Here is a 14,648-nt window from a genome sequence, read left to right as displayed (position 1 = left end):
TTTATTTCATGCATACATAGGTCCTGAGAGAGTAGTTTGATTTAGTCTAGCAATATTTTGGTATTGTTTAGAAATTCAAATCATTTGAGACACACAATGATTTGTTGATTTATTGTGATTTATTTGGAAAAAATATATATTGCTATGCCATTTCATCATTTGCACCCATTTCTGAGGTACTGACAGCTTCTTTATTAGATACTTTTGCAGTTTTGGAGCTTGTTTGATGAGCATCTTTGTGTTTATTTACACACGTTCATAAGTTCATAATCTGAGGCCTGTTGCAAAAATCGGTTTGGCTTTCACCCAGTTGAGTTTAGGCTTAGTTTAAGCAAACTCTGAAGAAGGCTTAAGAAGAAGGGCTGGTTTTGATTGAGTTTTGTTGGCATTGTAGCTTACAACATGGTTACTTAGTACAAAATAATAGAAATGACAGAATCATTTTTGTTTTAGATTTTCAATCTGGAGACAGTATTCTTGAACATGTTGCATTTTTGCTTTGTCTCCTGTAAATTTCACCTTCATTAAGCCAGAAGCATCAATTAAAGCTAGAATGTTTTCAAATGTTTTGAGTTTGCTCATCACCTCTTTTAAAAAGCTTCTAAAACATTTAAAACTCTCAAATCCATTACAGTATATTTAAGGATATATGTATATATTATGGGATCTTGTTGTCAGTATGTCCCCTGTGAAATATTAATAGTCATTTATATACTGTATATGGCTTTATATACATGTATGTATGTATGTATGTATGTATGTATGTATGTATGTATGTATGTATGTATGTATGTACAGTAGGTGAGAGTTCAAAGTGACTATTACCGTCGCGTCATATACCGCCGCCGTTTGAAATAGGAGCCGCTTTGTTTTTAGTGTATGACCGCAGTTTGTGAATGAGCCGCCAGGGGGCGCAAAGGGATGCGAACGGACAGAAATAGCCCACACAGCAGCCTTAAATATGCTACTGTGCTTGTAAATGAGATTAAACAATAAGTCAAAGCATTATATTTCCTTTATTAATCATTTTAAATTTGTTAACACACTTTATTGTTATTCTAAACTTTTTAAGTGCAAAGAGGATTCTTTTTGAAAAATAGAATTAAAGAAGTTAAAGACAACTGAAATGAAAGCACAAACATTCAGTACAAATATTCTAAGTATGCCTAAATGAAAAAATAAAGCAGTCTTTTAGCCTAAATGTAAAGAGATGTTCATGTGGTACATGTGGTGAAACACTAAGAAACGGTCAGGCGCATGGTCTAAAGCAGTGGCGCAATTCCCGGGGGGGGGTGTCAGGGGGGACATGTCCCACTCACTTTTTTTTAGATATAACGTTAGCACAGGCCCGGATTGGATAATCGGGAGGACCGGGAGATTTCCCGGTGGGCCGGTCCGTGTTTTGGCCGCGAGGGCTGGGTCCCTAGCTGCTCGCACTCTCAGCCGTCGCACTTTTTTCATTCATTAATTTATTATTTGACCATAGCCTCACTCTTTTTACTCGTTATTTTGCAGCAGATTCACTCTTATTTTTTATTTTCTCGCAGCCCCGTGAGCAGAATGCAGCCTGCAGGTTAATGATGATGTACCATAATTCGACCCCAAACAGCGGCACCTTAGTAAAAATAAGAGTTTGAATAATTAATATTAATGAATATTACACCTGCTCAATGAAAATCAGATGATTCATAAGTTAAGGATAAGTTTTTCCTCTATGCGAAACAGCGCTACATGTGGTCCAGTGGTCAGCACGTTGCATTAGAACCCCGCCGAGCCGTGTTCGAACCTCACCGAAGTAAATATTATTATTATTATTTCTTCAGTTTTATTGTTAAGACATATAATACTGTTCGGGTTGTTGAACATTTGAAGTTCTAAAGCAGCTGTTTTCTTGAAAAAGACGTGATAGTGTCATTAGAAACTGAAATGGAATTGACGTTATAATAGTCAGTTGTGAACTGATGTAATTCTTTTCAAGAAAACTTACATAAGTGAATATGAAATTTTGATGTAAAAAAACAAATAGGATTCTGACATTTAACAAATAAGATTTGGTTAAAACAAATAGCCTAATTGGTGGCATTTGCAAAGTCGCCCTGCAATGTTAGGTTTGCAGTGTTATAAATTTGTGCATGAGTGAATTTGCAGCAGATGTCTTATGGTTAAATGAGGTTAGGTTATATGCTGCTTTGCTAAACAAAATTTAGTTTAACCTCTGCCTATTACAAGACAGAAAAATAAAACACTTTAATGATAATATCAATATTGTTTTGCCTTTTAAAATGATAATAGAATTAGGGCTGTGACGGTAACGGATTTTCTGTTAAGGCGGTGATGAAGCAAGATATATGTATGTATGTATGTATGTATGTTTATGATTTGACACACAGGCACTGGGAGTGGCTTTATTATGGAGAGAGATTAGACTCAATAATAATTCACGCAAAAGACACGATGTACACATGCGTAGCCAAATTCACGTACGTAAAATATTTATTTATACTTACAAAAACAATTCACATGCACAAAATAAAAATACATTTTCATAGAATACGTTTCACAAATGCAAAACACCATTTGCAAATATATAAGAGTGTACAAAAAGTTTTGAATGTTTAAAATTCACGAGTTCATCCTGAATGAGAATGTGCAAATCCTCTCTCACGTACGACTCACCCTGAATACAAGTGTGTGCATTTTTGAGACTTTCCTGCCAGAAACAGGCAACTTGTACCTCTCAGCCAATCAGATGAGAGCTGTACTAGATGTCAACCACTCTGCGCTCCTTTTGCGCAGTCTATTCCTCTAACCAACATGGCGGATACTCCTGTAAGTCAATACTGTTTCCTACTAGTTTGTGTATACGCTTTTTATAGTAGAATCTGAGTGTATTTTCATTAACTCAATAGAAAAGTGCTTGTGTTAGAGCGCATCCCGCTCTTCACCTGCCATGCTAAATAGAGGAGTATTCTTCTTAGAGGATCATCTCCGTTAATTCAGTCAGACTGCGCAAATGGTGCGCACAGTGAAGCGCTTCGGTCATTCCCGGGAGTTCTCAGGGAGTTGTGATTGGTTGAACAGTAAGCTCGCATCTTATTGGCTACAGGGCACGAGTGACTCACGTGGGAGGTGTGTGCTGACAGGAAAGTCTCAAAAATGCGTGACATGAGTCGACATGAGTCGTACGTGAGAGAGGATTTGCACATTCTCATTCAGGATGAACTTGTGAATTTTAAACATTCAAAACTTTTTGTACACTCTTATATATTTGCAAATGGTGTTTTGCATTTGTGAAACGTATTTTATGAAAATGTATTTTTATTTTGTGCATGTGAATTGTTTTTGTAAGTATAAATAAATATTTTACGTACGTGAATTTGGCTACGCATGTGTACATCGTGTCTTTTGCGTGAATTATTATTGAGTCTAATCTCTCTCCATACTTTATTGCCTCAGATTTACATGGGTTTTACCTCAGTTAGTCATGTAGCTAAGGTTACTGTGGTGATGAAACCCGATTAAAACCAACCCATCTTCTTAAACCCAAAACCAAAACATACACTACACTGATTTTACCTGTTTTGGATCAATGCATAATAACTCAGCATGTGCTAGAGGCTGAGATGACTGTGCATTTGAAAACCCATCATATGCTAAAATCTTCATATATTTGTAATGATTTTATATATATGCATCAACAAAAGAGTTTTCTCCCTGCAGTTTTTGTCTAAATACTAATAATCTAATCTATCTAATTGTGTTTTTAATGTTTGAACAGTGCGAGAGCAGTATTCTTTTTTCACTTTTCTAAGATATTTTATTTGTCTTCTGCTGCAGTGCCTCGTTCAATACTGCGTCCTACTTGGGATTGGAGGACCAAACCAGAGAGTCGAGACTTTGATGAGCTCAATCACATACTGCTGGAGAGCAAAAAGCTTGGCAAAGCTCTAGAGAACCTGTCTCGCAGTGAGTAAACTCACATATGCTTAATACAATACAAAAGTTCAAAAGAATAACTTTTAAGGTACAGTATGAAGGTATTGAAGCGTTTGAACTAGGTATTGCAGTCTAAATTCAAAACATTAGAGAGATTTTTTTCCACCTTTTTTCCAGTTTTCCACTAACAATTATTTGGTACACAATGGGCTCTACAGTTTTTGTAACTCCTTTGTTTTTTCACGCTTCACTCCAGCGTTTGTCCCTTTCTGAAAGGATCAAATATCAGAAGTGCTTCAACGGTCATGCGGTCATTATTAATATGAGCTCAGAAAGTTCGTTATTTCAAATATAGATGAGTGGCGAGCTCTCGACACTCTCAGAAGGAAAATACACGGTGGTTCAAATAATGTTCCTTAAGGAATATTATACCTTTGTAAATGTTGCTCCTTAAATGGTACAGAAAAGGCCTTTTATGATACTGTTCTGTACCTTATATGGTACAGTTGACATGAAGGTACACAACTCTTTCTTTATTACAATATCTATGAAAAGAAATATTACTGGAACGGTAAAGTGATTATGAATAATTTCCATATTAAACCATGAATCATCATTTAAAAGCATATGTTTAAAGAAACTCAAAAACATTAATTATTAAGTTAAATAATTTAAAACAACTGGTAAAACAAAACTATAGGTATTGTAAACTAAACATTTAAGGCATTTTTAATAAACATTTGGTAAGAATTTTCTGATAAATACAGTTTCATTATTGATATCCGCACCTTTAGGCGTTTGCTTTCCACTACGCACATGAGCTGGCAAAAGTCCTATATGCAAAGGGTTCATGCAGACATTTTAGTATTGTAAAACTAATCAAACATTGTGCATCTCATTACAATATTTTTGCATAATGCTATTTTACAATTAAGCAAATTAAATGAATTTTAAGTGATTACAAAGGTTTTGCGTGGAAATTGTAGATGGGAGAATGTGTTTCTGTAATATTTTTGTGAAATGTTTAGCATTCTTTAGCGGTTGTTTTTGTTTTCATTCTCCTGCTTGTGCGAGTGACGTATCTCTGTTAACCAATAGCGTTCAGCTGCACGTCTAGCTCCACCTTTTGGTACCCTTTATTTGTGCTAGGTACCCTTTGCAAAGCGTAACCAAAAAGTGGCATGGTACGGTTCACTTTTAGGTACCCTTTGACAGTGGAAACGTCCATAAAAGCGTACTGTACCGTACCAAATCGTACCACTCAGTGGAAAAAGGCCATAAATCCTTTTGCGCCATGCGCTTTCGACTTTGTAACTAGATTGTTAAAATAGAGCACATTTGTGTTGCAAATAATTGCCCTCCAGATTAGTTCGCACCCCCCCCTCAAAACCCCTCACCCACACCTTGTTCAGGTTGAACAAAGTAGCAAAAAGAAGACAATAACGTCAAAAGCAAGTAATTAATAAACTGTATGCTGAACTTGTTATAATTCATATAAACTATTGCAATTGGCTTCCATAAAACCTCAAATCGGCAACGCAGTGGTGCAATAGGTAGTGCTGTCGTCTCACAGCAAGAAGGTCGCTGGTTCGAGCCTCAGCTGGGTCAGTTTACATTTCTGTGTGGAGTTTGCATGTTCTCCCTGCATTCCTCTGGGTGCTCCTGTTTCCCCCACAGTCCAAAGACATGCAGTACAGGTGAATTGGGTAGGCTAAATTGTCCGTAGTGTATGAGTGTGATCGAGTGTGTGTGGATGTTTCCCAGAGATGGGTTGCGGCTGGAAGGGCATCCGCTGCGTAAAAACATGCTGGATAAGTTGGCAGTTCATTCCGCTGTGGCAACCCCCGGATTAATAAAGGGACGAAGCCGAAAAGAAAATGAATGAATGAACGAAAATCTGAAAACCAAATGAGAACCACTAATTTACAGCGTCTGTAATTGATTTCTAATGACATTGACATTTATTTCTTTTTCCCAGGCATTGCTGTTTCTGATGACTTTGACTTGGTATGATGCTTATTTTTTCACTTTATCTATCCCATCTTTCAGTAACTGAAATCAAATACTGCAATTGATTTATCTAGGAGCAGCAGAAAAACACTAGTTTTATTGTGGTTTGTGTGACGACTCGGCTAAAACATCTGCCTTGCTCACATTTCTCAGAATACAGTACAGTTTTAAACTTTAATAGCCTGTGTCATTTTGGCAGTTTGCCCAGGCTTCCCTCTGTTACCAATTTGGCATTTTAAATGAATATTAAAACATTTAGCTATTAATGCAAATGAATTTCTTCCTGTACAGCCATTATAGAGGACATTTTCTCCTATAATTGCCTGTTGCTGATAAACTACTGCAAAAGTGTAATGTCAAAGCTGAATTTTTATTACCGCTCACCATGCGCATCCTCCATTATTAAAATCTGTTCAAACACACAGCAGATAGATAATGAGTCATATTTTAACATCAGCCCTTTAATTACCACTCCTGTAATTGATTACTCATTTGCATAACCACAAATTACTTTATGTTTACGTCTCTGTCTGTTCCTTTCTCTTCTAACATTGGCGTCTCTTTCGAAAGGACCCTCGGGCGTATAACTCTGTTCTGAGGCCGCGGGTGGTGGGTGAATGGGTTGGCCGTGAGGAAGAAGATTTAGACCCCCTGGCAGCTGAGATGTTTCAGCCCCCTGTCCCGAGAGCCAAAACTGAGGGATGGACAAGCAAAGACAACAGTCCAGTTGGAAGGTAAGCAACACATGAATTTAATGAATTATTCTAGAGTTCTAGAGTGTCTTTTATGACTTACAGTACAGTACTTGCCTTTTTTTGAACGCCAAAGAATAAAGTATCTGAAAAAACGTCAGCACATTCTCAAAAAAAATAAAAAAGACACAAGTTAGATGAAGTGGCTTAGGCAAAGTGGTTCTCAAAGATGGGGTCAGGAGACAATGAGGTGGCTTCGCTTGGTGATTTCCAAAAATCTCATATATGTTATTAAACTTTTAGAATTACCATTGGATTACGACCCCTGAGGTTAATAAACTAGATTAATGACACAGCAATAGCGTTAGTTGCTGCAGATTGATACAACAATGTTAAACACCTTAACGGCACTCACGTACATTAAAATAAAGGCCATGATTGAACAAGGAAGATGATCTCCAAGTGACGACCTCCAAAATTAAACCAAGAATAGTCTTGTGCTGTAAACATGGTGCCCACCATTTTCTTTACGTGAGGTTAATATAAACTTAAACAAATGAATAATGACTATAAAAAAATATATGGTTGTTAGATTTGTTATGGTTGCTCTTTTTTATGTGTTGTTAATATGCTCATGTTTATAAAGTTGTTTATGAAGTTCCTATTGGTGTGTGCACAATTGTGTGCAATGTTTGAATGTTTATAACCACCTCTGAGGATAGTGAAGGTCACGAATCACTGGAATTGTTATTTTGGGAGTTGTAGGCTGAAAAGTTTATGGACTGACATAAAAGGTGATATTTAGCCAATTGTGGAGGCTGCACTGCTATACATCCATTCTCTATTTGTAATGTGCAATTTAGGCAATTAGTGTTTAGAGCAAGAGTAGCAGTGAATAGCAGTTAACATTTTGCATTTATTTTATTAAATGACTTCATCATATTGGGTTATTTTTTGAAATGTCATGATGTTTTTGATGGTTGGCCTCCCCTGGTTGCCATCTACTTCTGTTAGATTTAAACTACTATTTCATTTATTTTATGATACAGGAATATAGAGAATACTAAGTTAATGGGGATTTTAGGTCATTTAGTAGTGAATAACAATTAACATTTTACATAGCTATAATATGAATTCAGAACATTTTCATATTGGATTATTTTTATGAATCTTTTATCATGCGTTTTTTTTTGCTAGTTGACAGCCACTGCTCTCTATTCACTTCTGTTTGACTTAAAGCGATAGTTCACCTAAAAAGGAAAGTTTACTCTACAGTTACTCATTCTCAAATGGTTTCATACCTTCAGTTGAACCAACATAATCTCACAGCACTTTATAACTTTTTGATTCAGTGGATAATTTGTATGAGAGTGTCTCAGTCTCATTCGTACAATTTATTACGATTAGCTAGTCTCTCAATGACAGTTTGGGGTGGGATTTGGTGCCATGCCTCATGCCTCAAAAATCATACTTTTTGTAAAATGTACATTTTTGTATAACTGGATATGTAGCCACTACACCAACAAAACCTAGTTATGTTTCCTCATGAGATCGGGCAGGTTGAACACAAAATAATATATTTTAAAGTAGTCCACAGAGTTCACTGGTCTAAGTGTAAACTGGCTCGCATGTTCCCTGCTTTTGATCCAAACTGTTTGCATATGTCATGCTGAACCTGCAAACCTTGTTCACATGTTTTGGACCTGTTCTGTTTTGCTTCCCAATTGGGAGTCTGTTTTTGATTCATTTTCAGCAATTACATCTATTAAAATTGATCCTTCTCAGTTAATTGGCCTGTTTGCAGTTGTATTGTTGGAGCCTGTTTGTGACTGTGAGTTACGATTTTATTTTTTTCTAAATTAACAACCTTTCTGTCATTATTAGCTAGGCGGTGTATTTTGTTGAAAGTCTCCTTAACCCCCATCCCATACTCAATGGTTTAAAGACGCCAAATTTTTGTTAAATCAGAAAAAAATTAAATACAGTTTTCGAGGTTCAGACATCAAATTTTCTAACATTGGTTGTCATGTTTGGAGCATGTCAAATTTCTGAAACTTGAAGCAGTTACTGTGGAATGAACTTTTAGTCTGTACCTTCCAGATGAGAACTATTGCTAATAAAGCACAAGCATACAACTCTTTCTTGACATAAAACCACAAGTTTGAAGAATGTGCCAGCCTATTCAGTTGAATATATTTTCCCTTTTTGCTCTTTTTTAATATCTTTCTTTTCTTTGATTATTATCATTATTTATTTTACTTAATACACCATGCTGCCAACCTCAATTTTTGATACTGACCTGTTTATATGCTCAATTTGTAAAATGAATGCACATCGTATATTGTTTATGCACATAATATACTGTATTGCACAATATGTGAGTTATAGTGGGGTTTATTTATTTATTTTTAATACATTTTGCACTGTTATATTTTTATTTTCTATTTGTACTGTCATTTTCTTTTACTTTTGTTTGTTAACTGTCACAAAAATATGATGAATAAATCTTTAAAACAAAAGAACATATTTTGAAGAATGTTAGAAACTGTAACCAATGACTTCCACATGAGGAAAAACAAATACTATGGAAGTCAATGGTTACAGGTTTCCAATTTTTATTCAAAATAATGTCTTAAACAAGTTAGTGACAAGTGAAAGGTTTGTAAATGATGATTTAATTTTCAGTTTTGAGTGAACTAATTCATTCATTCTTTTTCTTTTGATTGAGTCCCTTATTTATCAGAGGTTGCCACAGCAGAATGAACCACCACCTATTCCGACATATGTCACAGCCGACAGCGGATGACCTTCCAGATGCAATCCAGTACTGGGAAACACCAACACACTCTCACATTTACACACTTATACACTACGGCCAATTTAGTTTACCCAATTTACCTATAGCTCATTTGTTTTGACTGTGGGGGAAACTGGAGCACCCGGAGGAAACCCACGCGAACATTCGCGAACGTCTTGCTGTGAGGCAACAGTGCTGACCACTGAGCCACCGTCCCGCCATTTTGGGTGAACAATCACTTCAAAATATTTAAGCTTTTGTTTAAGCTATTTAAAGCTTTCAGTATAAAGAACAAAAAAGGTGTTATTTAGCCAATTGTTCAAGCTGGTCTTTTTCCAGACATGAATTTAGTGACAAATTTGCAGTAAATGAAAGCTATTATTTATTATTTCTCTTCAAAAATAATTCATGAGACACATTGCATTATTTTATATTATTATATGTATAATTTTTTTTATTGTATTTATTATTTTTGCAGCTTTTTTGACATTTCTGGAGGCTGAAATCCCTTACTCCCTACACTCTTTTATTGAATTTGAAAGTATATTTGTATGGAAGCATCCTTTAAGTTGTTGTAAGGAAAGATCATGACATTCCATCAAGTTTATTTACATATAAAAACTGTTGCAGCAATGTCAACCAAAGTTTAATAAAGCGGATGTCATGCTCTATAATGCACTTGCATTCAATATCCTGGCAAAGCTGAGATGTTTTCTAAATCAAAAAATGCTGTACACTCCTGTAACCCCTCACAAATCCCTCGAGGTGAGATGTTCTTTGAAACTCTATGTGCGGCACAGCTATATCTTTAAAACAGCAATCGCAGCTCCTCGACCCTTTTAAAAACGTTACCAGGGTGAATTTAATTGGCTGGTGTTTGAATGGAGGGCAGAGGCTGGCTGCAGAGAATACGGCTAATTAGAAAGGATCAGATATTAAATAATAAATCATTTTCAGAAGCCGGCTGACAGAAGAGACTTCATTCCATTAAAATATTCTCTCACTTGATTACAGTAAATTATGGAGCCTCGGGTCGATACCGCAGGCGTCCCCAGTGCACATAGCAGTACAAGCACTGCCAGAGACTTTCATTACAGAGAACGAAGGCAGTGGGCCGCTGTGATCTCAAGCTTTAGTCCTCGTCAATGTGAATGAATCATTACAGGAGTAAACACATTCTCCTCTGGCATCATGGGCCTACTTCTCAGAACAGATGTTTAGACCTTTCTGAAGGTACAGCAATTCATTACAGCTGATGCTAGATGACTGTGGTATTTGTAACCAAAGATTGAATATTGGATTGATTTTTACTGAATATGTTTATTGGATTGTGTTGAAGATATTGTTAATGGAGCCATTGAGAAATGACATTCACTTCTGTTAAAGAGCCCCTATTATGCATTAAAAAAGGTAATATTTTGGTATGGCTGTCTTTAACAACAGGCTGATATGCATGTAAGTTCAAAAGCCACTTTCATTGTCTTATAATATGCATTTAATTTTGCCTAATTATCCCAACGACTCTTATATGATTTGTTCAGCGATTCATTTGTTCCCAAACCCCTCCTTAGCGTGACGCTAATCTGCACTGATTGGTCTGATGACCCAGCCTGTTGCGATTGGTTGACTGTTCAGCGCAAGACAAAGAGAAACGCCCTCCATGGCTTCTCAACAATTTTAAAATAGCTGGAAGGCAGAGTATATGTGTGAGCCCAATGCACGTGTGCATTAAATTAATGCAGTTAAACGCCAGCATATTGCTGTATTCTTAACCATAAGTAAAAACAACAACACACATTCAGTATTAATACATACAGTGGCGAAAGCTGAACTATTTTGAAACTTGACTGCTTCACATCTGTAGTCCAGTCTAAATAAACAAATCTAATGATTCTAATATGTGAATTAAACATATACAGCTGGCATAAATATGTGAGTAGTTTCTGAATAGTTTTTCATATGACACGGTGTAGTTAAGGGCACAGTTCGCACAGTTGCTGGAAGCATTTTGGGTTCCCACTTAGCGGGAACTGGCAACAATTTATTTTAATTTTAGAAACACCATTTGGCGGAACTGAATAAGCACCTACTGCCAAGCAGGGTCTAATTCAGCACAATATAAACTTCAGTGGTGCAAGTGTATTTGGATTAGGCCTATACATTGTATGCAAATCTCTGACACAATTTAAAGCCATAAAAATACAGAAAGCTATTATTCACCACATTTACATACTGTAAGTATTTATTTTTTTTACTTTGATTATATATAGTATTACAAGGTGATTAGGAACACTAAATTCTCTGAGCACAACAAGTTACTTTGTACAAATAACACTTATTGTGTTTATTGCCTTTTCTTGTTGAATCACTGAATACCTCCTCAACTGTAAGTCGCTTTTGTCAAAAGAGTCTGCTTGACTGCCTCGTTGCCATTTTGAAAATACAAATATTATGTTGTCCACTATGCCATTTATTTATTTTCGTTGCTCACTGCACGCGCATCAAACACCAAACAATGAGAGTGAGTGTAAACATAAAAAAGCTGATTGGCTGAAAATATTGTTGAGGGCCAATAGCTAAACGTGACTTTTAACTTGCGGGTGGTGACTTTGTCATGTGTGTGCGCGCACACAATTCACACAGGCTTCGCTTGCACTCATTCACACTCTATCACATACTTACATGCAGGTATTCACCACTCACAAGTTTATGGTCACATGGTTTTACTTCAAACTTGCCTCATAACTTCAGTCAAAAGTTTGAAATTTCATGGGTTTATTCATCTGCATTTGGAGGGGTTTGTGGATTTCCATGAGAGTACCCTCTTGTCTTTGGAGGAGGATTTAATACTGATAACACTGTGCTTTCTTGTCAAGATGTGCAAGACAATACCAGCGCTTGCTTAGTTGCATTTGCAATTTCAATCCGATTAATTGCCCAGCCCTAAGTTCATACCTTGGTATGTCATTCAAGGCATGAATCAGCAAATACAAAACCACATGAGCAGCGGATACAAATCTCCTCAAAAGTCCTGTGACCCAGCATGGCTGTTTTCAACACCTGTTCTGTAAGGAAATGGCAGCTGCTCTGTATAATGACCAGCGCCTTCCCTCTTCTGGAAATAAAAAGCACTGTTTCTCCCTCATAAGCTCATCTTTGAACAGCAAGCCTCTCCTTAGCTGTCAGTTTTTAGACGGTGGAGGATGATGTCGAGGCTGCTGGGAAATGAGCTGGATGCTGGGAAGGGTTATTTTGACTGATTATGGAGAAGATAAAGCCTCATGTGGGACTCAACTACTATTTCTTTTACACACAGGCACTCAGGCAGCATATTATAAAGCGTAACCCCCTCATTCTCACACTCTTTTTTTTATCTCCCCTGCTCCCTTTCCTTTTCCATAAAACTCCTACACTTCGCATTGCTCTCTTTTTCCTTACATTCATAAACATCCTCATCATCCCACTCTCACAGCATGGTTCCAGCTGAAGACATCTGTGTGGGGGGGGGGGGGCGGGTGTCTCAGTGTGCAGATGTACAGTATATTCAGATGAGACTGTATGACAGTTTCGGATATAGTAATGTGTTAGTGTAGAGTAAGGGCTGGGAATCGGTCATGGGACTGTTCTATGGTGTTCAACAGACATTTAGTGTTAGCTCTAGAATGAGAGGCTGCAGTATATGGCATTTACTCCACATACAGTGTGGAGAAGAAGCATGCATGAGCATTTTGATTCATATTTTCATTCTGTTGACTAAGACTAATTCTTTTATTTTTGCGGATTTGTTACACAGCAATTGTGTTACATTTTGAATAGTTATTTTTGATAAAATAGTTATAAGTCTTGTTAAAGGGTTTTGGGGAACCCTTCCAATGCATCTTAGAATAGGAATGTGCACTCTATATGTGCATTTACAGCAGGAATTCATCTAAACCTGACAATGGCCTTTCAACAAATGAAACACCCCACTCCACTGGTATCAAACTTGCTTCATAATTACTGCCACACATGTTCTCAATCAAGGCATCACTTGACTGACATGACCTGATAAAATGAAGTAGACCAAAAGATCCTCAAAAACTAGACATCATGCCTAAATCCAAAATAATAACAAAAACAAAAGACAAAAAAATTATGAAGCCATTTCTAAAGCTTTGGGACTGGAGTGAACCGGAGTGAACCCATTATCTATATAATGGCAAAAACATGGGACAGTGGAGAATCTTCCCAGGAGTGTCCAGCCAACCAAAATTGCCCAAGAGCACAGCGACAACTCATCCAAGTCTTCACAAAAGACCCCACAACAATATCCATAGAACTTCAAGCCTCACAAGGTTTGTTCATGACTCTACCCTAGGAAAAAGTCTGGGCAAAATTGTTTGCATGGCAGAGTTCCAAGATAAAATCACTGCTGAGCTAAAAGAGGATATGCACTCTTCTCACCACATTTCAGAAAAAAAGAGCATCCTACTAACAGTAAAATGTGGTGGTGGTGGTGGTGGTAGGGTGATGGTCTATGATTGTTTTGCTCATTTAATAACTGGAAGACTTGTGATAAATGGAATCATGAATTCAGTTGTGTACCAAAAATATTTCTATGGAAAATGTCCGGCCATCTATTAGTAATGTCCAGCTGAAGCAAACTTGCAAACTTGAAGCAAATCTGCAGTGAGACAATGATCCAAAACACACAACTCAATCCATTTCTTAATGGCTGGAGGAAAACAAAATAAAGAATTTTTACAGGCCTTGTCAAAGTCCTGACCTGAATCCAATTGAGATGCTGTAGCATGACCTTAAAAAGGAAGTTTATACTGAAAAACCCCAAAATGTGGCTGAATTACAACAGTACTGCAAAAATGAGGGCCACAATCCCTCCACAGTGCTGTAACAGACTCTTTGTGAATGATCAAAAAGGCCTGATTGCAGTTGTTGCTGATAAGGGTGGGCCAACCAGTTAGGCCTAGGGGCAAACACTTTTTTCATACATAGCTACGTAGTTTTGCATTTTGTTTTCCTTTAATAATATAAAAAAACATTCATTTCTAAACTGCATAATGTGTTAACTTGTGTTATCATTTGTATCACTTTATTTACAAAATAATACTTCAAACGGGCGTCACGGTGGTGCAGTGGGTAGCACGATCGCCTCACAGCAAGAAAGTCACTGGAGCCCCAGCCCCAGCAGGGTCAATTGGCATTTCTGTGTGGAG

General features: G+C 37.0%; 1 protein-coding gene across 1 annotated transcript in view; it reads left to right on the top strand.

Annotated features, from left to right (window-relative positions):
• Nucleotides 1-14,648, top strand: part of c24h8orf34 (chromosome 24 C8orf34 homolog) — a 178,278-nt gene that overhangs the window by 43,265 nt on the left and 120,365 nt on the right. The window contains exons 4-6 of the mRNA XM_056450533.1: nt 3,838-3,966; nt 5,915-5,943; nt 6,517-6,680. Of these exons, the coding sequence (XP_056306508.1) occupies nt 3,838-3,966; nt 5,915-5,943; nt 6,517-6,680 (322 nt within the window). The remainder of the gene's footprint in view (nt 1-3,837; nt 3,967-5,914; nt 5,944-6,516; nt 6,681-14,648) is intronic.

The sequence above is a fragment of the Danio aesculapii genome, chromosome 24 (assembly GCF_903798145.1).
Source record: "Danio aesculapii chromosome 24, fDanAes4.1, whole genome shotgun sequence".
NCBI classification, from domain to species: domain Eukaryota; kingdom Metazoa; phylum Chordata; class Actinopteri; order Cypriniformes; family Danionidae; genus Danio; species Danio aesculapii.
This window is presented reverse-complemented; position numbering and strand designations above follow the sequence as displayed.